This window comes from Fundulus heteroclitus, chromosome 14 (genome assembly GCF_011125445.2).
Source record: "Fundulus heteroclitus isolate FHET01 chromosome 14, MU-UCD_Fhet_4.1, whole genome shotgun sequence".
Classification (NCBI taxonomy): domain Eukaryota; kingdom Metazoa; phylum Chordata; class Actinopteri; order Cyprinodontiformes; family Fundulidae; genus Fundulus; species Fundulus heteroclitus.
The window spans coordinates 28,589,008-28,611,797 of NC_046374.1; the positions used below are offsets into that span (position 1 = coordinate 28,589,008).

General features: G+C 41.7%; 1 protein-coding gene across 1 annotated transcript; it reads right to left on the reverse strand.

The window, feature by feature from the left end:
- Positions 1–1,804: 1,804 nt before the first annotated feature.
- On the reverse strand, positions 1,805–22,455 carry LOC105935937 (N-acylneuraminate cytidylyltransferase). The gene is made up of 9 exons (XM_036147047.1): positions 22,423–22,455; positions 22,033–22,245; positions 6,813–7,055; positions 6,608–6,651; positions 3,985–4,099; positions 3,809–3,903; positions 3,497–3,656; positions 3,228–3,414; positions 1,805–2,072 (listed from the first exon to the last, which is right to left on the reverse strand). Exons 1-9 carry the CDS (start codon positions 22,453–22,455, stop codon positions 1,858–1,860), a joined length of 1,305 nt encoding a protein of 434 aa, XP_036002940.1. The 3' UTR covers positions 1,805–1,857.
- Between the last annotated feature and the right edge of the window lie 335 nt (positions 22,456–22,790).

Genomic DNA, 22,790 nt, shown 5'->3' on the forward strand with positions numbered 1-22,790 from the left:
TGGCGGTATGCACCTTCAAGTTGCTTGTGATCCGCCATAATAGAAAAAAGAAGAAGAACCACACTCCATACCAGTAAGTGACGGTAATGCTGCTAAAAGTTTGTTGCCAACCGCCATAAAACACCAGAAGACACTGCATGAAAAGTGAGATTTTCGTCCCCGTAAACTACCGCAGATCTCCCTCATTTTCGGCAGTTAACGACAATTTGCAACCCGCGCTTGTTGCCGTTTTCAGTGCCACAAATTGTCGGAACCGGACTCTGACGTATGTGGAGAGCGATCAGCTGTACTAATGGCCCTAATTAGCATATGAATGCAGCGAACCCGCACGCCTGGCCAGGTCTGGCTTGAATAACCTACTCAGTATTGGCTGAAACCACTATTTTTAAATAAGTAAAATCGCTCCTGATTGGCAGCAAAACCACACGTGGCCAGGCCAGGCTTGAATGTTCTTACTGAGTATTGGATGGAACCACTTCTTTCAAACAAGTAAAATCACTCCTGATTGGTTGGCAGATCCCCAATAACTTATTTACATATATATTTATATATATGTAAAATTTAAAACAGATGGAAAACAAACACAAAACTAGAGAAATAGAAGCACTTTCACTTTGAATCTAAATCTGTTCCTTTACCAAACCTTATGAATCAATAAATTCAATTTAATAAATTTTTTGCATTGGTCAACACACACACCCTTCATAAAACCCTTTTCACAACAGACTTATATCAGAGAAACTATGTAAAAAGATATTTAAATGTCCCAATGTTGTTTATTTTAATTAAACTCTATTTCCCTATGAAGTATTTAATATAAGTATTAAATTTTTTTACTTAAATTCCTAATGTTGAAGATCATTAAATCTTTCTTGACTAATAATTATTGGAAGGATAATTGGTTTTACTTTAACTCTTTTAAAGAGTCTGGTAAATATGGTGTTTGCTTACCAGTGGCTTTTTCTTGCATGAATTGAACCCTGAGAAAACCTTTTCTTCTGCCGCTCCCAATCAGATCCAGCTCAACACAAAGTACTCAAAATAGTCTCCCTATTCTCAGCAGAAGGCAGGAATGGAGACCCGATAAACCAAGTGTACGTCTAAATAATCCATAGAAACCTGAATAACCTGAATAATAAGGCTGGACTGAGGTATAACTGTTATATTTTATCTTGCACTTGGGCTCCATCCTTTCTGATGCCATCCTGGCAAATGCCCATATGGTCAATGTGGAGAACCACCATGGAGATTACTCATTTTTACAGCAGACAACTTGTCTTGATAGCCCCTTTCTTTTAGCCTCGTGAGACCATCCTGATCTCGCGAGCTTTCAAGGTTTCACTCGCAGATCAGTCTTGCTACTTTCCGTTAAAGAAAATTTGGAGCCGTTCACCAAACGAACGTCCAATCAGCATTGGCTTTGAGGCGGTTTGAGGTGTGACGCAACGAGAAGCGCGACAGTTCAGTCTAAAGAGCATGGCGGCTTCAGCCGATGAAACTAGCGTTAGTGTGGCTATCGAGGAAGTTTTATCGGAATTACAGAGTATTTCTTTGCTGAGCTAACGAGCCTTGACCTGCAGCAGCAAGAGTAGCTTGGCATGTTGACAAGTACATCATATGCTTCGCTGACCTGATTGGTTTATTTGGCCCGTCTATCACCAACATAGGCCAATCAGCTAACCAGTATTGTCGCCCCTTCCCAAAATTACTTCAACGGAAGGTTTCCAGATGGATATGAGGAGCAAATCCATCTGGCGGAGTCAGGTAACCTTTCTTTTACACTCAGCTATATTGCAGTTTTTCTTTCGTGAATCAGTATTGTCTGACTTCATGTTTCCAAATCTCTCCTTCCAAGCTTTAGAAGTTATTACGGTCGATCCTGTCCTGCTTCATCTGGGTTTTCGCCTTTTCTTTCTGCAGGAGTACGTGTTCAGCAAACTCCCTCAAGGCTCCCATCCCTCCCGCATGGCGGCAGGTGTACTTGGCAGAATCAGCTGCGTCCTTCGGAGCGTCTGCAGGTGCTGCGCTCAGACCCGCCAAGTTCAGACAGGTGGCGTCTGCTGGGTCATTACCTGAGAGCAGAAATGGGGAAAAATTATTTGAAATTCTTTACGCTCATGAAAAAAATGTCCAGTTAGATGTTTTCAGTGTTTACAGTCTCTATAGAATACAAGTACTTCATATAAAAAAAACAGAGATTTTTTTGTTAATTAAAGAACCTTACAGTTCTTGTGACAAAAACTGGGCTTTAACTAGGCCATTCTAACAAATAATTATGGTTGGATCTAAACAATTTCATTGTAGCTCTGCCTGTATGTTCAGGGTCATTTTCCAGCTGGAAGCTAAAACTTTACCCCCAGGCTAAAGTATCCCTCTGGGATTATTAAAGTATTTCTGATTCTGAAGTCTTTCACAGCCTCTAACCGTTTTTCTCTCAAATTCTCCAGCATTTAGTTTCCTGTATTCCTGCATTGTTTGCGGCACACTGCAAGACGTAATTCTCTCACCTGTACTTTAGTATTTCAACATATTCCCAGTGTTGCATAAATGGACTGCATTAATGTTGTCTTGTAAATTAGCATACATCTATATTGCATCACAATAATCTTTCAGTTGCAAAAGACCGCTTGGACGCAATTACTGTAATTATTGGTTACTGTATATTTGGTGTCAGGCATTCACTGTCTGCAATCAATAATCTATTTTACCGGCTGAACACCAGCCGATACGAGCTTCCTCCGAAGGGGGGCGAGCTCAGCCTTAGAGAAAATGTGAGGAGCTGTGTTATCCAGGGAAGCTCTAAGTAGAGCTGCTGCTTCTCCACATGGAAAGGAGTCAGTTGGGATGGATGGATGGATGGATGGATGGATGGATGGCAGTTATGTCTGTCGTTGATCTTGTGCAGCTCTGATGTAAATATAGTCTTCCATCTGGGCTGTGAATCTCTGCAGCTCCTCCAGAGATGAACAGACCTCCTGGCTGCGTCGCTGACTAATGTTGTTCTTCTCCAATTCAATTCCAGCAACAGATTCTTTCTTTTTCTGTTTGCAGATGATGGCTTGAACACTGCTGCAGGGTGTTCAAAGTTCATTGTTGTATAACCTAACCCTGTCTTGTCTTTTGCTCTACTCTGTATGTACCATTGCAAGGTACTGCACCCCATGTGGAAATCATGTGTCTCTACATACGCTGAATTTAAAATGATCATAATCATCGTCACAAACAACTTAAAGAATGCGTTTCTTCCCCCATGTAGGCCACATCCTTCCAGTCAAGTCTCTTCTTCTCCACGACTGACTGCACATCCTTCAGTGGCTCCTCCCCCACATCCATGACCTCACAGCCAATCATTTTCTTTAGTTTGTCAGCCATTGACTGGGTCACCAGGTCCTCACTGGAGGTCAGCAGCACCACCTAAAGAACAGAGTTAGAACGTTTTTACAACAAATGCTAAATGTTCACCCAACCATGTTTGAGCGTCTGAAAATAATCCAACCTCAACGCCATCGTTCTGCAGCATCCTGAGGCCTGTAGTGTCTCTAGTGTGAAAAGACACCATGTCCTGTCCAGACGGGGACAGAAACACCTTTCCATCGGTCAAACATCTGGAAACCCTGCAGAACATTATAGACACTCCCCGACCAAAGTAGCCAAACCTGTTTGAGGAAGCACAGAATAAATCAAACGGAAATAAAAACTTTGCAGACATTCATGTTTTTTCTATCTTCTGATAGATCATTTTTCACCTCCTTGCAATAACAGGAGAACTTTATGACGGTTGATTTGATGCTTTTAATGGCAGTCTAACCTGAGAACTCTCTCCTCGGCCACCGGCCAGTCAATATCCACATCTATGTCCACGCTGTGCTCTGGCTCCATCTCAAAGTAGGCCACCTTTCTGCCCTAAAGTGATGGCAACATGAACATCAGAATGTCTACACACAAAACAACACCGCCAGGACGTTAGTGATACTGTTGAATTACCTGCGTTGTATTTTCTTTTAAGATGAGGTCCCTGGTCCCGATGTAAAATGAGCCGTTCTCACACAGCTCTCCATCCCAGTCCTGACGGCGGGGAATTTTGAAAAGACTTATGGAGCTTAAGCGAAAATTCAAACTGAAGAAACTCTATTGCCTACCTCCATCAATCAGACTCATCCGCCTCCGACGCAAGCCAATCAGCTTTGAACTGCTCCTCCTCGAAGCCAATCAGCATCCTGGGTTCATCTTAAAAGAACTCCACATCCTTGTCTCGGCCTTCTCCTCAGCGAGCAAGCGGTGGCTGCGCATGTCTGGTTTGGACTCTGATGACCGGATTCAACCCACCTCCATCCCCTTCTCCACCATCGTAGCAAGCTCCGCCTGGCTTTCCTATGGTGCTGCTTCAACCTCGTCCCTATCAGAGTGTAATTCCTCCTGGACTCTTATGGAATTCCCTGTCACTCCTTAAAACGATCCGGCAGAAGACCGCCATGTTGAGCCTGGTTCTGCTAGAGGTTTCTTCCCAAAGGGGAGTTTTTCCTCTCCACAGTCGCTTCATGCTTGCTCATCATGGACAGTTCATGCAAACCTGTGATATCAAGTTGGACATCAAGCTCAAACAGATCATCATATGGACTGAACAAACTCCACACCACCACCAGTTTCAGGCCTGGGGGGAAATGTCCCTATTCTCATACGCCTGCTTATGCATATTGAAGTATAATTCAGCGTGAATTTTCCCTGCCGAGGTCTGAGCGCCAAACTCTTAAAATATTGTATCAATAAAATTCTTATTGCCTTTTCTTTCTGTATGAGTTTTTCAGATTGAAATTTTAGTTTTTCTAAGCAAAATATCCAATTTTCTATTTTTTGGATGTTTTTAATTATTTACAAAATGTTTTTTAGATGTAATGGTAAAGCCCTTTATAATTCTTGCCCTCAGGTTTTATACATTAAATTATGTTTCTCTGAAAAACTGTTGAAATTCCAACACAGTGAAACCACTCACCACGAAGTGGCGATGTTAATTTACAGTAAGCAGCTTGGATTTCCTGGAAACTATTAGTAGGCTAAATCAAAAGTGAAAGTAGCATCAAGAATATATAAGGAGCCGCCTCCAATACAGCCCCTCAGGCGCCACTGCTCTGCAGCATCCTCTGCAGCATCACAACCAGATTGAAGGGCTGAGTAAATTCATCGCCTGAGAGAAGACATGATCGATTCACTAGGAAAGGCATTGTTTGGTCCTTACAAGGCTTCAGTAATATCACTTCTCTCAGATGTAAAAAAAATAATAAAAAAATCCATATATGTTTACCTCTATTTCTGTTTATTTAAAAGAAGCAATGCTGAAATGGGGAATGGTGGCCAAGTGCTTAGAGAGCAGGGCTGCAAGGTTCTAGGTTCAAATCCCACAGACTGCGAGACACTTTGCTCCAGAATGGTCCCCAGTCACTGCATCGCGATGCATCCCACTGCTTCCTGAAGTACAGGTTAAATGTAGAGGATCTATTTCATAGTAAATCATGTTGCAATGACAATAAATTCAAAATAATAATTCATTATTATGAAATATGGAAACAGTGAGAAATAGTAACTTGGCCTCCTTTGTTTTGATTGCAGGGACCTGCAAGAAACAGTGTCATCTTGTAGGACCCTCATCTCAGTGAGGTCCAAGTTGTCTTTTTAATGTTCTTTGTGTGTGGCCTTTGTTTTTCCCTATTCTTTCCCATGCCAGGAACTAGTCTTTCCTTTTCTCCAGTGTTTTAAGAGCAGGGATACCCCCCCCCCCCCGCCCCCGAAAACAGGGTCTTTCTGTGGGATCTGCATGAACATTTTCCTGGAACCATGGATTTATTTTGTGGTCTTTCCTTTTTCATGATACTCCCAAAATCTTCTCCAGTAATAAGGGTCAACAAGCTTCCCCAGGAACAGCAGGTTTTGTGTTGCTTTTCCCCAATTGTAAATATAAGAACATTCCTCAATGCACTCAATTATATATTGTATGTATAAGTATATTGGAGAAACCAAACAACCTCCTCACAGATGCATGGCTCAACACATGAGAGCTACCTCCTCAGGACACGACTCAGCCTGCACCTCAAGGAAAAAGGACACTCTTTTGAGGACCAAAATGTTCAAATTTTTGACAGAGAAGACAGGTGGTCTCAGAGAGGGGTGAAAATAAAAAAAAATGTTCTGTCTGGCAATAAGAATTGTTGTCCTATTGTCAAAAAGAGCCAACAGATTTTACTTTCACAAGTGGAGCTGTTACGCGTTCACCATAGTGTTTCACTTGATTTATACAAGCAAGTGGCATTGTTAGAATTTATGCAGGGAATATTTCATGTTATATGGACACTAAAACAAGAAGGTAGAAGAGAAAAAAGGACAAAAGATGAAAGAAAGAGGAGAGAAAGGGAGAGAATAATACAATATCCTCAGTCTGCTTCTTCACCTGCAAAGAGAAATGAAAAAAGAACAGCACAACCAGCCGATTAAGTATTAAAGATGCATTCAAGTAACTGTCATGGTTTTAAGGCGTTTGGCCCACATGCAGACACAGTTGGAGAACAGAGACAGTTAATAGATGTTTATTTAGGCTAAACACGGATCTAGTGCACACAATATGTGCAGCAGGTGAGGTCGGAACGTCAGCGCAAAAGGGTACTGCGGAAAGAAAGAGGATAATAGTTAAACGTAAATCGAACCAGGGGAATCTACGAGATACTGCTCTGCTTACCGCTTGGTAGGGAGGACCTATCCGGGGAGGATGAATGGAAGAAGGATTTCTGAGACCGTATACTCTCTGATGGAGGGAGATGGCTCACTGACGGGTGAGCTGGCAGATGGAACGCTGGCGGGGAGCCCGAGCAGCACCACAGCGGAGGCAGACAAGAGGAGCAGCTGGAAGAACCAGGGTGAATCCAGGAAGGGGGGGTCTTGGTGTCCGGCTTGGTAACACTCAGTGGGCTCGAGGGGAACGCCAGAGCAAAATCTGTGCCGCAGGGATTCAGGAACCGATCTTCAGCGCACAGAGACAACACGGGTGAGTAATTCCAGAGCACAACGAACTGAAGAAGACAGGAGACAGAGTTAGAGCCAAAAATCAAGGCAAGGCAAGGCAAGACAAATTTATTATATAGCACAATTCAGTACACAGACATCGCAAAGTGCTTTACATGATTAAAATACAGGAAATAAAGCAGAAAAACAGCAAGTAGGAAAAAGCACTTGGATTGGCCATTTTGACAACTTTGCATCATGGGAAATGCAGTCTGTCATGTCCCGAACTAATGCAAGCTGTCACGTCCTGAAGTGGCATAACAAAAGTATTAACTCAAGGGGGCTGAATAATCTTGCAGGTTTAATTTTTAAGTTTTTCTATTTGTTAAAAAAGTTTGAAATATCCAATAAATTTTGTTTCACTTCCTGATTGTGTCCCACTTGTTATTGATTCTTAACAAAAAAATTACAGTTTTATATCTTTATGTTTGAAGCCTGAAAAGTTCAAGGGGGCCGAATACTTTCGCAAAAAATTGTATATGTATGCAGAGTTCGCTGTTAAAAGAATGCCAGTACTCGAATAAATCCTTTCAATGGGCTGATATTCACTGGACAATACCTAACAGACAGATATTTTTCTAATAAACGTTAAATAACTTAAAACAGTGTGTAATAGCACAACATGAAGACATGCCTGTAGTCGGAGTAATAGCGTACCGCGAACGAGCTATTTTTAGAAACGTAACGTCACGATGATGTCACATCACGTGGTACGCAGTAGGACAAACTTGCATAGTCCGCCGCTCTTTCGCTGTAAAAGAGACGTGCGTTACCCTTGGTTTTACTCGGTATACGACTGCTTTTTCCAAATCTAAAACCATGGTTTTTAAACATTGTTGCTATGGAACGTGCAACAGCGACTCGAGGTACGCTGATCGGCCGCATATGAAGGATGTTTTCTTGAAGACTGCCAAGGAGAAATGTGTGCGCTGGGTACACCGGTGCGGTCGCCCTACACAACAGTTCAACCCGGAAAAAGTTACCAAATCCACGTACATATGTAGCAAGCATTTTGTTGGAGGAAAGGGCACAACCGAAGAACATCCTGACCCAACTCCAGCGACATCAAGTAGTGAACAGGTAAGAGTATTTTGGTGGCCGACATGTTATTAATGATGCGCCTGCTACCATGATAGCATATAGGCTATCATGGTAGCAGGCGCTAACTTGATACCCTGCTACCAGGATAGCTTACTCAAAAACATTTCAAATAAGACAAACATTAAACATATACCGATCCCTGGACGGTGATTACAAACAAAAAAACAGCCGACGACGCCATGACCGCCGCGCAGGAAAAAAAACCAAAGCTTACCGTTCGATCAACTCGGCCCGTTTTCCGGTCTTTTTAAGCCCTCGACACTCAAGCCATCGTTTGAGCTGAAGGTTGGTCTGTTCTTCGACAGTGCGACCAGTAATCCGTGCGCCTGGAACATCGTCTTGGGAAAGTTTAATGGCTATAAAGTCGGTCAGATCGCTGTTTCTGTTGCGCGTGTAATAGCTGGTTGCTACGGGCGTTCTCTACCTGTATGCCCTACCTAAGCGGCAAAAGGGGCGTTGCTCTTGAGTCGGTGACGTCACGTGCGCGGTACGCTATTGATTGGATTCATCAGGATTTACGTATAAGAATCGGCACAAGGACTGAACCCTGTGGTACTCCACAAGTGACCCTAGAGTTTAAAGAAGATTTATTATTAAAATGAACAAACTTTGTAAATTTGTAAATGTTCACATATGGCAACTAGTTTTCATAAGAATATATAGTTGTTGTTGTTTTTTTTGCATGGACTGAAACAAGTCAAGATGGCGAGCTACACTGTACTGCCTGTGTGTTAGTTACGAAACATCTTGGTATTTGTCTCTAGAGACTTGAAGGGGGACTGTTAATTTTATTCTTGTGTTGAACAGCTTCCATCATGTGGATCTTGGACCATTTTCCCCCCCTTTTCCTTCTTCCCATTAAATGGTTTGCAATTTTTTTACAGGGGAGAAATTGAGAAAACTGATTGAATTTAAGAAAGGAATGTAAGTCTACAATAACCCTCTAAATTTTTATTGTTATGTTTTTGTTATGTTTCCTTATATTCACATAATATTTTATTTATATCGTGCCAGTTGATGAAACATGTCATCTCCAGGCCCCTTCTAAAGTCAAATTTAGGTATACAGAGTATACAGACTGGATCAGATAATAAAGATTCATCAAAATATTTCCTCTCTAAGGAAACCCAGTAGGTTGTATCAAGTCTTGACAAGCAGCATTCACTCCTCCTGAAAGAGCATAGAACCACAGTGACAGTCATCTGCATTGTACATAACTTTGCAGCAATCCCTCATACTGAACATACATGAAGCGACGGTGTAAAAAATAACTCCCCTTTAACAGGGAGGAAAACCTCCATCCCCGTGGGCACAGTGTAAGCTGTTTTCTTGGCAGCATGGTCTTAGTAAATCGTCTCCCCCTGAAATGTTTCTGATGTATGTGATGGCAGTTGTACTGAAACAGTAATTTCCCTCTGGGATCATTAAAGTATTTATGATTCTGATTCTGATCAGAACCAGAACCAGGCTCAGTGTAACTGGTTATCTTCCTCGATGGACTTTAGAGAAGACAGAGCAGAGACACAAAACAGACAAAAAAGCACAGAAGCGCACATTGATCCAGGAATTTAAGACCCAGGTTCTGGCATGACTGCTCAAGGGTATTTATTGTGAGAGATGTCCTAAAGCGTCTCCTCAATATCTTAGTTGGAGTCATTGTCTCTGGCCAGCATATACAGGCCTCCCTCCGTCTATACCCCGCTTATCTGCACAAAGGGGCATGTGCCAAGCAAAATATCTTATTATCTCATTCTTCATGTTATTCTGTCTGCCGGAGCCCTTGCTTCATAGACAGATGGCACTGAGAGAGACGTTGAGAGACACTGCCTGTGAACCTGAGTTGAGACCCCTCTTAGAAATGCTGAAAATGGCAGTCGTATAGTTGAATTGTGGTGACCCCCCCACCCCACTTGGGATTTTTGGATGTGAGTGTTACATAAGAATGTGTGTACAGCGTCCTTTTTTTTTTGTAAGTCTGTCTGTGGTGAGTGGGGCACTAGGGAGGGATGGTGTGAATGAGTTTTTTTTTTTTTCTTCCAGGTACGGGTCCGGTCCGCTCCCTCTCCCAACCCAAGAAGATCTCAAGTCTCCCCCCACGTCCTGCCTTCCTCCGCTGCACTGGCGGGCGCCTTGGCCCTCTGGCGCATTGGTGGTCCTCGGGTGGGTGCCAGCCCATTCCCGGTGCCGGCTTCGCGTGGTCTAGCCCCCCGGGGGTTGGCCGGGGCCCCCACCGCGGGGGCGGGGCGCCCGTGGGGCCTCTGGCCCCCAGGGCCCATGGCCGGGACCACTTCAGCGCGGCTGGCTGGGCTCGTCCCCACGGCTCCTGCGGGCGTCGGCATTGCGGTGGCTGGGGGATTTCCTCAGGGTCGTCTCTCCTCTTTCCTTGGGGGGGGGTTGCTGATTTCCTGTGCTGTGTGTTGGCCCCTCTTGGGCGCCCTGCTTTGGGGGCCCCTTTGGGAATCTGGGGTTATGCCTCTGTGCTCGGGGAAGGCGGGACTTTGGTTCTCCACAACCACTATCGAGCTGTTTCCTTCTGGATGAATCTCACCTAAACTAGTGCACTCTCACAAACTCCCACAGGTGCAGGGTTCCAGGTATTAGGTGTTCACTTATATACAGAAAGCCCATAATTTATTTATTTATTTTCTTTCACTTTCTTTTTTCAAGTATCACTAAATAATAATACATATGATTTAGCAATGGCATCAAAGTGTTACTCGATTGTATCTGTTGCTTTATGTCTGTTGGTTGTGCTGTTCTTTTTGCATCTCTCTTTTCAGGTGATGGAGCAGACGGAGGACGTTTTATCATTCTCTCCCTTTTATTTCTTCTTTCTTTCTTTCACCTCTTCTCTTTCTTTTTTTCTCTTCTTGATCTTCCTTTACTCTCCTACCTTCCCATTGTAGTGTCCATATAATTTGAAACTCTCCCTGCAGGAATCACAATAAAGCTATTTACATGCATAAATCAAGCGGAGCACTATGGCGAAAGCTGGTTGCTCCACTTGCGAAAGCAAAATCTGTTGAGCTCTATTTGGCAGTAAGACATCAATTCTTATTGCCACATTGCTAGACAGGACACTGGGAAAAAAAAAAGTAAATGCTGAAAATGTAAAGTTTCTACTGAAAATAGGAAGGAGGAGTTATTGATTTCCCTTAAAGTTGCTGACTGTTGTGTTAAGTCAGCTTCCATAGTTTAAAAGTGGTTGCTTTTTTGTGTGAAAATTATACTGATGCTGATGATTTGTGCTGTGGCGTTGCTGCATTTGGGGAAAGTCAGGGCCTGGCCCCTCTAGATGTTGCTGTGTAGCTATGTCTACGTTTGCAATATGTTTATGTTTGCAATGATCAGTGAAAAGAGTAATACTGTAAAAACACTGTCCTGTTCAAAACATTTTATGAAAAAAAAAAAAATATATATATATATATATATATATATATATATATATATATATATATATATATATATATATATATATATATATATATATATATATATATATATATATATATATATATATTCTGGCAGACCTGATATATATATCAGGTCTGCCAGAATACTTACAAGCTCAGTAGGCTAAGTCAACTTGAGGTGCCCAGAAATTGGGGCCAGAACAACAAATCGCAGTGAGCCCAACACACCCAGTAGACTGCACAAATACTATGACCTAAGTTCAGCAAGTCCAATCAAAATACTGGAAATGCACGTTACGTTTACGTTCAGCTAAATAGTGTGTGACCATCTAGTGTTGGTCATCCTTGCAAGCTCAATGAAGGACTGATGTGAATCTTTTCACATGAGCCTTTATTTGTAGGTTCATGTAAAACATTTTAAATACATTTAGCATGCATAAAATGGCATTTCTAGTGTGGTGCTTTATGCTAACTTATCTGTTAAATTTAATATTGATCAAAGTCTTAATCACAGAAACAGATCTTATCAATGTTTCAGTTCAGATGACATTATTTATGCAATAAGAAACAACTGTTAGGGATGATCATCCAGAGTTCAGAGCTTGAGTGAAAAGCTAGCTGAGGTATAAACACTTATAAACTGGCTTATAGTCAAATGTGTTAAACTACAAACTAACACATGCTTGGCATGTGTTAGTTTGTAGTTCCAAATTTTCCCTGACGTTTATTAATCTTTGCTGTTTTTACTTTCACACAAAGATAAACTTTTGAAAAGACTTATTTTAGTTTTTCTAAGCAAAATATCCAATCTTCTATGTTTTGGATGTTTTTAATTATTTACAAAATGTTTTTTAGATGTAATGGTAAAGCCCTTTATAATTCTTACCCTCAGGTTTTATACATTAAATTATGTTTCTCTGAAAAACTGTTGAAATTCCAACACAGTGAAACCACTCACCACAAAGTGGCAATGTTAATTTACTGTAAGCAGCTTGGATTTCCTGGAAACTATTAGAAGGCTAAACCAAAAGTGAAAGTAGCATCAAGAATATAAAAGGAGTCGCCTCCAATACAGCCCCTCAGGCGCCACTGCTCTGCAGCATCCTCTGCAGCATCACAAACAGATAAGGAACTCCCGTCTGACAACGCCTTTATTTTTTAATACATTTTTTTTTTGGATTTCATGGAGCAATCTTCTTCAAAAGTAGGAACATTGTGTAGCTTTTTTGATTACTTTAATACATTTCCTTATAAAGGCTTGTTCATTAACATTTTTCACTCCTGCACATCTTAGTAAGTTGTAAAATAGGTTGACAGATTTACATCGCAGATTTCGAATAAAGGCACATTTAGACAGTTAATGTATCAGTAATACATTTTATACCTGCTTCAAAGCGCTAATGAAATATCAATAAAGAAAGGGAGACATTGGACTCTTGTCATATTGTCTAAGACACTTCATCATCCTGTGTAACAGCTGTCGGATAAGTGAAACATTGCTGCAAAAAAATATTTAATTTGCAGGTTTTTAAAAGATGATGAAATATATTCTCAGGTAAATAAACTGAGGAAATATCTTTGGGTAAACTTAAAAATACCAAAAGCATGAAATACATTGGTTCCATTTGCACAGCTATAAAATAAAATATTCAAGGGTTGTTTAACTGTATAACCTGCAGGTGGATCACAGACTTCCTATCTGACTGGAAGCAGCACTTGAAGCTGGGAAAATATGATTCTGACTCACAGCTCATCAGCACTGGTTCCCCCCAGGGCTGTGTTCTTTCTCCTCTGCTGTTCTCCCTGTACACCAACAGCTGCACCTCAAGTCAGCTCCTGAAGTTCGCGGACGACACCACTCTCATCGGACTTATACAGTGGAGATAACGCTGTAAAAACAGTGGAGATGGTTGTGGACTTCAATTCAATTTTCAATTCAATTTTATTTATATAGCGCCAAATCATGAAACATGTCATCTCAAGGCACTTTACAAAATCAAGTTCAATGATATTATACAGATTGGGTCAGATTATACAGATTGGTCAAAAATGTCCTATATAAGGAAACCAGTTGATTGCATCAAAGTCCCAACAAGCAGCATTCACTCCTGGGGAACCGTAGAGCCACAGGGAGAGTCGTCTGCATTGTACATGGCTTTGCTGCAATCCCTCATACTGAGCAAGCATGAAGCGACAGTGGGAAGAAAAACTCCCCTATAACAGGAAGGAAAACCTCCAGCAGAACCGGGCTCAGTATGAACGGTCATCTGCCTCGACCGACTGGGGTTACAGAAGACAGAGCAGAGACACAACAAGAGAAACAAAAAAGCACAGAAGCAAACATTGATCCAGTAATCTGTTCTACATTAGATGGTAGTAGCGGGTGAGCCGTCTTCTCTGGATGATGTCACAGTTAACAGAACGCCAGACCAGGTGTACCTGCTATGAAGAAAAAGAGAGAGAGCAAAAAGTTAAAAGCTGAAATGACGACAGTCATTTCAATGTAATACAATGCAAAACTGGAGAACAGTAGACTGAAGAACAGTAGAAATCAGTAGAGTGAGAAAATTAGACCCTGATGTCCTCCAGCAGCCTAGGCCTATCACAGCACAACTATAGAGATAGCTCAGGGTAACATGAGCCACTCTAACTATAAGCTTTGTCAAAAAGGAAAGTTTTAAGATTAGTCTTAAAAATAGATAGGGTGTCTGCCTCATGGACCAAAACTGGGAGTTGGTTCCACAGGAGAGGAGCCTGATAGCTAAAGGATCTGCCTCCCATTCTACTTTTAGAGACTCTAGGAACCACCAGCAGACCTGCAGTCTGAGAGGGAAGTGCTCTGTTAGGAACATACGGGGTAATCAGAGCTCTGATATATGATGGAGCTTGATTATTAAGGGCTTTATACGTTAGAAGGAGAATTTAAAATTCTATTCTTGATTTAACAGGAAGCCAATGAAGGGAAGCTAAAATTGGAGAAATATGATCCCTCTTGTTGATTTTCATCAGAACTCTTGCCGCAGCATTTTGGATCAGCTGAAGACTTCAAACTGCATTTTGTGGACTTCCTGATAGTAAAGAATTACAATAGTCCAGCCTTGAAGTAACAAATGCATGGACTAGTTTTTCAGCATCACTCCTGGACAGAATGTTTCTAATTTTGGCGATATTCCGGAGGTGAAAAAAGGAAACTCTGGAAACCTGTTTAATATGGGATTTAAATGACATGTCTTGGTCAAAAAGAACACCAAGATTTTTTACTTTATTACCAGAGGCCAAGTTAATGCCATCCAGATTAAGGGATTGATTAAGAACTTTATTTTTTGAAGACTCTGGCCCAAAGATTACAACTTCTGTCTTGTCAGAATTTAAATGCAGGAAATTTAAAGTCATCCAGCTTTTGATGTCATCAAGACATGACTGCAGTCGAAGTAACTGATTGGATTCATCAGGATTTATGGATAAATATAGCTGAGTGTCATCAGCATAACAGTGGAAATTAATCCCATGCTGTCTGATAATTTTGCCAATCGGAACTCATAACTCAGCCCCAGCTACCCCCATCACCCTCTGTGACTCCACCATTGACACTGTGGAGTCTTTCCGCTTCCTGGGAACTATCATCTCCCAGGACCTAAAGTGGGAGCTGAACATCGACTCCCTCACCAAAAATGCCCAGCAGAGGATGTACGTCGTGTGGCAGCTGAAGAACTTCAACCTGCCAAGGACAATGATGGTGCACTTCTACGACTCCATCATTGAGTCCATGCTCACCTCCTCCATCACCATCTGGTACGCTGGTGCCACCGCTAAGGACAAGAGCAGACTACAGCGTGTCATCAGGTCTGCAGAGAAGGTGATTGGCTGCAATCTTCCATCTCTCCAGGACCTGTACGCCTCCAGGACACTGACGCGTGCAGGGAAGATTGTGGCTGATCCCTCGCACCCCAGTCACAGACTATTTCAGACACTTCCCTCTGGCAGGAGGCTGCGGTCCATCAGGACCAGAACCTCACGACACAAGAACAGCTTTTTCCCATCTGCTACCAGCCTTATGAACAAGGCCAAGAGCCGCCTGTGACACTGGACACTGTCTCTCTCCCCGGTTCAGGACTTACAAGCTTCTGCGTTACATTAACGCACAGTTTACTGAGTGTATGTTGCTTCTGTATATATATCGATTTTATTAAATTTAATTTAATTTTATTGTATTCTTATTTTTGTCTGCACCATCAACACCAAGTCAAATTTCTTGTAAGTGGAAACCTACTTGGCGATTAAACTTGATTCTGATTCTGATTCTAACAGTTAAGTAACAATAACTGTAATGATTCTAGCTCAGTCTTTCGCCTGATCACCTCCTCCCCACTGATCACCGTCACCTGCAACTAATTCCCTGCTCTAGTTACTCCTGTCAGCCCATCCCTATATAGGCACTCCTCTTTCAGTTTGTCTTTGCTGGTTTGTCTGATCTCCAAGACTCTGCACTCCCTCAATCACCAGATGTCCAGCTTCCCTTCTGCTCTCCAGCCTGTGCACTCCTCACCAGCCAGTCTGCTACCTCTTGCCTCCCACTCACCTCTTTACTTTGTGTTCCAGTCTTCCCTCTTGTCTCGATCCACCAGCAGGTCCTGACTTTCACCCTGACGCACCACAGCCACAGTCCTCCTTCACATCCTGGTCCCTGTACCGACGCACCACCTGTCCCACTTCGTCAGCACGCTTTGGACCCAGCTCCGGAGCTCATCAGGCTCATTCTGTCAGTGCTCCTGCATCCCGTTTGCGGTGGCCCTGAGGACCACCGTACCCGTCTGCCTGCTTAATCTCCACCCTCTCCAGTCTTCTTCAGCCCGGTCCTGATCCATCCAACCTTCTTTGTGGCAATAAAGCTCCTAAATATCTGGTTCTGTGTGTGGTTTGAATTTGGGCTCAGACCCCGGTCATTACAGTACAAACTGTTATGTTCATGTTTGACAATTACCAGGCCTCTTGTCTTGCTCAGATTCTTTTATTAAAGTCTCCTTTTATGGATCTCCTCACACAGGTTTCTCACAGGTGTGTCATCAAGACTCTCTCTGCTTCTGTTGTCCTATTCTTTACATTTATGCATTCACATAAACTCATGATCGCCATCTAGTGGACCTAAACATAATTCATTCAATCATTACATCCTCCTTTCTTTAAAGTAAGAATGTTACAAAAATAATCCTGTCAAAGAATAACAACAGACATTGTATGAAACCTATAGAGCATAATACCACATAATTATAATGAAGCTTACTTCACTTTCACCTATCCTAATTAACACTCATTTAAAACATGAATTACAATATGCAGACATTTTAACTTGGAGTTTTCAACAAACTGCGACGATTTCGTCTCAGAACTTGTCCATCTTCAGTTTTCACTTCAAATGAACGTGGAGCTACTTCCTGCAGAATAGTTGCTTTAGTATTCCATCCCTTATCATCCTGAATCCTTACTGGGTCCTTGTATGACAGTGGGGGTAGAATCTTAGTTGATCTGTCATAATATGACTTTTGTTTTGCTTTCTGCTTTTGTAACTTGTACTCCAACTTTGACGATTTCTTTGCACCTTGTTCTTTACTTTCATAACTTGGTAGAGTTGTACGAATCTTCCGATTCATCAAAAGTTCAGCAGGTGAAAATCCACATTGCAATGGTGATGATCTGTAGCTTAATAAAGCTAAATATGGGTCAGAGTTACTATCTGCAGCTTTCTTCAGAAGTTGCTTAAGAATATGAACTCCTTTCTCCGCTTTTCCATTCGATTGAGCATAATGAGGACTTGATGTTACATGCTTGAAATCATACTGTTCCACAAACTTTTGCCATTCTCTACTACTAAAACATGGTCCATTGTCACTCACCACAATATGTGGAATCCCATGCCTTGCAAAGATTGATTTAGAATGAGTTATGACACAATTTGATGACATGTTAGCTAACAGAGCCATCTCTGGATAATTTGAATAGTAATCAATGATCACTAAATAATCTTTACCTTTAAAATGAAACAAATCCATTCCCACTTTCAGCCATGGTGATGTTGGAATGTCAGTTGTTATCATAGGTTCCTTGTACTGTTTGTTTCTAAATGTCTGACATGTGTCACATTTACTTATTAACAACTCAATATCCTTGTTCAATCCAGGCCAGAAAGCTGATTCCCTAGCTCTTCTTTTACAGTTTTCAATGCCTAGGTGACCCTCATGAATCCGCTGTAGAATGTCCTGTCTTAACTCTTGTGGAATCACAATTCTGTTGTTTTTCAGTAACAGCCCATTCACCACGCTTAGGTCAGCTTTAACTTTGAAGAACTGGGAACATGAGCCTATTGGCCATCCTTCATCCATATTCTGCATGACCAACTGTAACTCTGTATCCTTAGCTGTTGCCTCAATTATTTGCTGTAACTTGCCATCTGACACAGGCAACACAGTGGACACCAAATTCACATGGCACTGAATATCCTCTTTAGTTGAACTCACACTTTTGTCCGTAGGGGCTTTAGACAGAGCATCTGCAAGAATCAGATGCTTCCCTGGAGTGTAGATCAGCGTAAATTCATACCTCAGCATCTTCATCATAAGCCTGCTTCTGTTCTCAGATAATGGACTTGTGTCTATACTTGTCCTGTTAGATCTCAGTGCTGCGTTTGATACAGTTGATCACAATATTCTCCTACAAAGACTTGAACATACTGTAGGGATTAAGGGGAAAGCATTAGGCTGGTTTAAATCTTATCTGTCAGACAGATTCCAATTTGTTCATGTTAATAATAAATCTTCCTCAAACTCTAGGGTCACCTGTGGAGTACCACAGGGTTCAGTCCTTGGACCAATTCTCTTTACTATATATATGCTTCCGATAGGCAAAATTATCAGACAGCATGGGATTAATTTCCACTGTTATGCTGATGATACTCAGCTATATTTATCCATAAATCCTGATGAATCCAATCAATTACTTCGACTGCAGTCATGTCTTGATGACATCAAAAGCTGGATGACTTTAAATTTCCTGCATCTAAATTCTGACAAGACCGAAGTTTTAATCTTTGGGCCAGAGTCCTCAAAAAATAAACTTCTTAACCAATCATTTAATCTGGGTGGCATTAACCTGGCCTCTGGTAATAAAGTAAAAAATCTTGGTGTTATTTTTGACCAAGACATGTCATTTAAATCCCATATTAAACAGGTTTCCAGAGTTTCCTTTTTTCACCTCCGGAATATCGCCAAAATTAGAAACATTCTGTCCAGGAGTGATGCTGAAAAACTGGTCCATGCATTTGTTACTTCAAGGCTGGACTATTGTAATTCTTTACTATCAGGAAGTCCACAAAATGCAGTTCAAAGCCTTCAGCTGATCCAAAATGCTGCAGCAAGAGTTCTGATGAAAATCAACAAGAGGGATCATATTTCTCCAATTTTAGCTTCCCTTCATTGGCTTCCTGTTAAATCAAGAATAGAATTTAAAATTCTTCTTCTAACGTATAAAGCCCTTAATAATCAAGCTCCATCATATATCAGAGCTCTGATTACCCCGTATGTTCCTAACAGAGCACTTCGCTCTCAGACTGCAGGTCTGCTGGTGGTTCCTAGAGTCTCTAAAAGTAGAATGGGAGGCAGATCCTTTAGCTATCAGGCTCCTCTCCTGTGGAACCAACTCCCAGTTTTGGTCCGTGAGGCAGACACCCTGTCTACTTTTAAGACTAGGCTTAAAACTTTTCTTTTTGACAAAAATTATAACTAGTGACTCATGTTACTCTCAGCTACCTTTATAGTTTTACTGCTATAGGCTTAGGTTACTGGAGTATATCAGGATCTAATTTTCTCACTCTATTGAGTTCTACTGTTCTTCAATTATGCATTATGTGTTGTCATTTCTGCTTTAACTTTCTGTTCTCTCTCTTTTCTCTTCATAGTAGGTACACCTGGTCTGGCGTTCTGTTAACTGTGACATCATCCAGAGAAGACGGCTCACCTGCTACTACCATCTAATGTAGAACAGATTACTACATCAATGTGTGCTTCTGTGCTTTTTTTTTTCTCTTGTTGTGTCTCTGTTCTGTCTTCTGTAACCCCAGTCGGTCGAGGCAGATGACCGTTCATACTGAGCCCGGTTCTGCCGGAGGTTTTTTTTCCCGTTAATGGGTGGTTTTTCTTCCCACTGTCGCTTCATGCTTGCTCAGTATGAGGGATTACAGCAAAGCCATGTACAATGCAGATGACTCTTCCTGTGGCTCTACGGTTCCCCAGGAGTGAATGCTGCTTGTTGGGACTTTGATGCAATCAACTGGTTTCCTTATATAGGAAATTTTTGACCAATCTGTATAATCTGACCCAATCTGTATAATATGATTGAACTTGACTTTGTAAAGTGCCTTGAGATGACATGTTTCATGATTTGGCGCTATATAAATAAAATTGAATTGAATTGAATTGAATTGAATTGAATTGAATTGAAGCCTCTGAATCCTCGGTGACATCTCGTTCAGATGTTTTTTTATGATGGAAACCAAGGGTCGGTGATCAGTTTCAACTAAAAAAGATGGCAGACCATACACATAGTTATGAAACCGTTCAAGTCCATAAGCCAGCCCCAAACATTCTTTTTCAATTTGAGCATATCTGCATTCAGCTTTCGTCATGGCTCTGGACGCATAAGCCACTGGCTTCCAATGTTCATTCTCAGCCTGAAGAAGAACTGCTCCAAGCCCATCTTTTGAGGCATCTGTAGACAGTTTTATTTTTTTAGTTGGATCGTAGAAGGTGAGCACTGGTTCCATAGTCAGATATTTTTTTAGTTCCTTCCACTCTTGTTCATGAACTTCTGTCCACTGGAACTTACTATCGTTGCACAGGAGTCTGCGAATGTTTGTCATTTTTGCACTCAAATTGGGAATGAATTTTCCTATAAAATTAATCATCCCCATGATGCGCAGGACACCCATTTTGTCGACAGGCGGTGGCATCTTCAAGATGGCTTGTATTTTATCTTTATCTGGTTGAACACCTTGGGCAGATAGTTTGTCTCCGAGAAACATAATTTCTTCGACGCAAAACTCACATTTATTTTTATTGAGCTTCAATCCATTTTTCCGTATGCGCTCCATGACGCGTCTCAATCTGTCATTGTGTTCTTGAGCTGTTGATCCCCAGATAATGATGTCATCAATGTAGACTCTCACTCCTTCCAAGCCTTCTATGATCCGCTCCATTGCTTTATGGAATATCTCTGGTGCCGATTTTATCCCAAAAGGCAGTCTTAGAAAACAGTATCTTCCAAAAGGTGTGTTAAAGGTACAATACTTGGTACTGCTTTCATCCAGCTTTACTTGCCAGAACCCTTGTGATGCATCTAACTTGGTGAAATAACTTGCTCCAGCCATTTCACTGATTATTTCCTCTCGAGTGGGTATTTGATAATGTTCTCTCCTGATGTTCTCATTTAAATCTTTTGGATCCATGCATACTCTTAATTCTCCATTCTTCTTCTTTGTAACCACTATGGAATTAACCCAATCTGTGGGCTCTTCCACCTTCTGAATGACTCCCAACTTGGCCATTCTGTCCAATTCATTTTTCAACCCCTCTCGCAGTGGTGCTGGTATACGACGAGCAGCATGCACAACAGGCAGAGCGCCCTCTCTCAGCTGAATCTTGTATGTGCAGGGTACAGCACCTAGTCCTTTAAAGACATCCTCATAATCCTGAAGCATTGCATCCACAGGGTTATTAGATTCATTTAATTCAGTATTTATGTGATAAACTCTTTTCACCAGTCCAAGTTCTTCACAGGATTTATCACCTAAAAGTGACTCACGATCTTCCTTTACAACTGAGAAGAACACACAATGTTTTGTTCCTTTAACTGTCACATTCAGCTGACATGTTCCAATGCACTCAATTGATTGTCCATTATAGTCTCTTAGACCCGACTTTACTTCTTTTAGATGAGGTTTTACCTGCATTTCTTTTATATCGGACATACTTATGAGATTCGCCTTCGCACCTGTGTCCAATCTGAACTTAACCATGGTTCCATTTATCAACAAAGGCATTATCCATTTATCATCTCTGTCAACACGCTGCACTTTTTCTGACTCATTTTCACAGCTCACAACACCAATAAAGAATGTATCACTTAGGTCAGTATCATCTACTAAGTTTACATGATTCCTCTTCTTGTCTTCTTTCCTCTTCATAAAGCATTGCTTTGCAAAATGATTCTTTCCACGGCAATTTAAACACTGCTTACCGTAAGCAGGACATTGTCTCACTTTATGCCGTGATCCACAGCGCTTACAGTTGATAATGGCTTCTTCTTGCAGCTGCCTCGTCGTCTGTGCATGTCGTTTCCTCTGGCAGGACACCACTCCTACTGCTGCTGTTCCATCACTGAACTGTAAAGTAGTTCCTGTTGAAAGTTCAGAAAATGTCCTTACTTGCTGCAGAGACAGTTCACTCGCCCGACACATCTTTACCGCTGTTTCCAGGTTCAGTTCAACTTCTCTCAGCAGTCTCTCTCTGAGCTTCCCATCACGTACTCCAAAGACGATCTGATCTCTGATCATCGAGTCCTTCAGCAGACCAAAATTGCACGACTGAGCTTTCACTTTTAGGTCTGTCAGAAAGTTATCGAAGGGTTCATGCTGAGTCTGCATTCGGGAACGAAACACATATCTCTCATAACATTCATTCTTCTTAGGTGAACAGTGATCATCAAATTTACTTAGCACAACATCCAACTTTTCTTTGTCTTCTGGTTCATCAAACACAAATGTGTTGTAGACTTCCAAAGCCTGCGCTCCTGCTATGGTCAGCAACATTGCTACCTTTCTTGGCTCCGGCTTTGTCTCCAACCCCATTGCGGCAACATACAGTTGAAAGCGTTGTTTGAAAGCACGCCAATGCTCATCCACATTTCCTGTCAGCTTCAAGCTCTCCGGTGGTTTCAGCTCCATGGTCGGCCTTTCAGTTCACTCCTGACACCATGTTATGTTCGTGTTTGACAATTACCAGGCCTCTTGTCTTGCTCAGATTCTTTTATTAAAGTCTCCTTTTATGGATCTCCTAACACAGGTTTCTCACAGGTGTGTCATCAAGACTCTCTCTGCTTCTGTTGTCCTATTCTTTACATTTCTGCATTCACATAAACTCATGATCGCCATCTAGTGGACCTAAACATAATTCATTCAATCAT